This window comes from Etheostoma cragini, chromosome 5, assembly GCF_013103735.1.
Source record: "Etheostoma cragini isolate CJK2018 chromosome 5, CSU_Ecrag_1.0, whole genome shotgun sequence".
Taxonomy (NCBI): domain Eukaryota; kingdom Metazoa; phylum Chordata; class Actinopteri; order Perciformes; family Percidae; genus Etheostoma; species Etheostoma cragini.
The window spans coordinates 26,137,227-26,141,122 of NC_048411.1; the positions used below are offsets into that span (position 1 = coordinate 26,137,227).

The 3,896-nt window shown below is 42.1% G+C and overlaps 1 protein-coding gene across 1 annotated transcript in view; it reads left to right on the forward strand.

Annotated features, from left to right (window-relative positions):
- The window catches only part of prkg2 (protein kinase cGMP-dependent 2), a 36,508-nt gene that overhangs the window by 25,320 nt on the left and 7,292 nt on the right, over positions 1-3,896 (forward strand). Inside the window, exons 15-18 of the mRNA XM_034872885.1 lie at positions 1,123-1,286; positions 1,490-1,612; positions 2,037-2,099; positions 2,644-2,710. Coding sequence (XP_034728776.1) covers positions 1,123-1,286; positions 1,490-1,612; positions 2,037-2,099; positions 2,644-2,710 — 417 coding nt within the window. The remainder of the gene's footprint in view (positions 1-1,122; positions 1,287-1,489; positions 1,613-2,036; positions 2,100-2,643; positions 2,711-3,896) is intronic.

A 3,896-nucleotide genomic window follows, 5' to 3' on the forward strand; every position in this document is an offset into this window, starting at 1 on the left:
GTAATGGAAAACCAAAAAAAGCGAGTAGACCCGAGGCGAGTCGAGTAGATACCACGCAGTGGAAAACCGCCAATAGTGACAGCAATTAGCTTTGGAGCGAGAAGCCACTCCAGAGTCATAGTGCCTGTGTTTTCTGAACACAGTGGAAAATCTATAGCAGGAAAAGTCCCCCCCCCCCAATTTCATGACGCCATGCCTGTCTCTCGTTGACTGACTCGCTTCTGTTGTTCGTTGTGTCCGACTATGCGTGCTTTTGAACACCCGCCCAACTCTACCTCTAATTGGCTTACCATGAAGTTTTAATCGACCATGGCCAGTCGTCAACATTCATGAGCTTGTCTCGTGCTCTGGCCACTTACCAAGGAAGAAAAAAATCTAACCTCTCGGGTTAGAGAACAAGTTGGTTTGATGAAAAAAAAATGCTTCAATTATAGTAACGTGCCGCATCTTTCGGTTGCGTTATTAAGATGGGAAGAGTAATCAATTATATTACTCGTTACTTAAAAAAAGTGAGGCCGTCATTCTCATCACTGCTACAGACCTCGTTGTCTCAGCTCGTTGTATCAGTGGCAGTAAGTAGATGTGTTTAGCCGCTACAGAGCTCTGTGACACCTGCTGCGGTGCTCCTCGGGGTGCTTTGCATGGTGCTCCGCATGGTGTTCAGAATTGGGGGTTCAGTTGCCCGAGAATGGGGGACTGTGCGCCATGTACAGAGCACCGTGAGCTGAGATTATGGTTACGTTTAGGCAAGAAAAAGTGTGCGACAAAAGTTACGTTTTAGGCTCTGAAACAACTAGTTAAGTTTAGGAAAAAGGTTGTGGTTTGTAATAAAACACTCCCAAGGAACGTACATTTCCTGGGTGAAAGTCATTTGTTTTCCCCAGGAAGCCAACTCCGCATACAAAGTACCGTTCTTATCTTTTTGTAGCGTTTCGAACATTCATGAGAACAGGCTGTTATGACACAAGGTAGCTGTGCTCTTGGAAACACTACTGCTTTTGTCCACAGGGGCCATCAAAAGGAACAAAAAATGTAAGTTCATTGTGATAATTTTAATGTATTTTTATGGGAAAGTCACCCTATGGACTTTTTAGAGTTAAGTGTTCAAATCTGCCATCCCAGGTTGACTTTGGTTTTGCCAAGAAGATCAGATGCGGTCAAAAGACCTGGACCTTCTGCGGGACACCGGAGTACGTGGCCCCTGAGATCATCCTCAACAAAGGCCACAACTTCAGTGTAGACTTCTGGGCTCTGGGCATCCTGGTGTTTGAGCTCCTTACTGGCAGGTCAGTTGTCTTCAGTCCGCAGCAAGGCTTTATTGAGTAAAGTACCTCATAATCATCTGGCTATCACTTCAATCTCCTTCCTGATTTGCAGTAATTATTTGCTGACTTGATCAGAGTGCAGCTGAAAAGCTTTGCTCCAACAGACCTCGGCTAAATCAAAGATGCTAAATCTCTGCCTTTCCCCCCCTCCCTCCACTCAACAGTCCTCCGTTCTCAGGGAGTGACCAGATGATGACTTACACTTTCATCTTGAAAGGAATCGAGAAGATGGACTTCCCCAAAAAGATCACAAAGAGACCCGAGGACCTCATACGCAAGCTGTGCAGGTACAATATCACATGGGCAGAGCAACATTCAAAAGATAATAAATCCTCCAATCCACCACTTCTACTACTTTTACTGAGCCACCAAATTTCACAGAAAACAATTTGATGATGGCTGATGAACTGACGTGTAGAAAAGACAAACTTAAGGAAACCGATCCAGACCTGCTTTCCTCCAGGTACCTGAGATGGGAAAGGGTTCTAAACCATGTAATCCAGTCAAAAGTTGTCTTTGAGCCTTAATTCAATTAAAAGCCTAAATCAAGAGGTGGCAGTGCTTTTAAAAGTCTAAGCACTTGGAGAACCTGGACAACAAAATGGCAATTAATTATAACTATGAATGTCCAGTATTTGAACAAAGCAAGCAAGATAATAAAAAAGAAACGTAAAGTTTATTTGGATCAACCCCCCCTTGTCTACTTTACAGGCGGAATCCGTCAGAGCGACTGGGCAACCTCAAAAATGGAATAACTGATATCAAGAAGCACAGGTAAGTACGGACCGACTTATTTTGTAGCTGATCTCAGTGGGAAGATTAGCAGAGCTATTAGCACTGATTGAACAGTATGAATGTGGGCCAATGGTTTATGACAACAGCAATTAGATAATCACTGAACACACTGTACAAGAGCAGTAGGATGTGAGCGTATTCAAAGGCTTGTTACGTTATTGGACTTTACACAGTATTTCTTCACTTACACTTGCTTTTTTGAGTGAATATGAAGGCTGAGAGAGAGAGAGATACAGGAAGGTATTCAGTAAGGCCATAAAGTAGAGTATGTTATTTTTAGGCCTCTGAACTGATAAAGGCTCTTACTCTTCACACTGGGCCTCCATTTAGCAAAGCATATTACCAGGAATAAGGGGTCATGTTCAAGGCTCCTCTGTAACACTGTAACATCCGAGGGGAAATTGGTCAGGGGAAGTAGTGGTGTCAACTTTTGATTTAAAAAATGTGTTTCTTGCGTGTTTGTACTGGCAGAGTCAGATTTACTTACAGACGTGTTTTTATGTGCTCCATAATGTGTCTGAAGGTGGTTCAACGGCTTCAACTGGGAGGGACTGAAGGCGAGGACTGTACCATCTCCACTGAAAAGAGAAGTAAGTTTATGTTTATTTGTTTCACAGACATAAAATACAAATACATGTGTGAGGGTGTGGTAGAAACCCGTAATGGCTTACATAAAAACCACATCCCGAGGACATACTAAGTGTAGGCATACTAATCAAAATTACATTTCCAATATAGATAGTAATCCAAAGTTGTCTAATACAAACTAGTCCAAGATGTTGCAGTGAAAAAAATATCACTCTACTATGTGTACAGTATGTAAATTCAAAGCCATTAAATACTGAGATATTATTTTATTTTATTAGGATCCCCATTAGCTGATGCCAACGTCAACTTTTCTTCTTGGGTTCCACATAAAACATAAAACATAAAACGTGACAGATGAGACGTTTTCAGACAAAAAAAACACATGCAATTATTTTTTCGCACACATAACTATACATTTTCCTCTTCATATACTCTTGTATATATTACAAGAATGATTACACTTTTCTATTGAGCTTTTTAGTTTGCATTTTTGTGTGTTTGATCAGGCAGCTCTACAACTTAACTTAGTTTTTCTTGTTCACATTGTATTTGGTTTACATTAAACACATGGAAGGGAAGTGGAACAAAAAGGTTCTTTGATCCGTTTCAGTGCTCTTTAAGGCTTCTCAGAGGAGGATATCAGTTGAATATAAACTACGAGCGAGAATGAAGCCTAGAAATCTAGAGGCACCCTAGCGGCAGCAGATGTAATTAGCAGCTAGGGTCAGTCTCCGTTGGCTTGTGAGCTGGAAAAACCAAATTCTGGTCAGGCTAGTCACATCGTGTGTAGAGTTGGTGGGCGGGCCTAACATAAGGATGACCGAAACTGTTCTGCTTGACCTCCCTGCTACTTAAAATAAAGAAGATGGCTGCTTCTGCTGGTGAATTGTGGGGATTCGAATCAGCTTTGGCCGCTACTCTGGAAGACTTGGAGTTAAGCTCTGAAGTCATTCTTAAAAAGTAAGATGTGTAGGAAGTTTTGCCGGCGAAAGTTTAATCTATCAGCTAGCATTGCTCTGGTTGGTTGTAGTGCTATCCTATTGTGTGCAGAGGGAATTTGAAAGACATCCATTTATCATGACCCTTAGATTGAGCCCTGCCAATGGTGAGTTCCCAGACCCAACAGCATGATGTGGGTCTGGCTGGTCAGGCTAGCGAGAATGAGCCCCAGCACAACAATTTACCTTA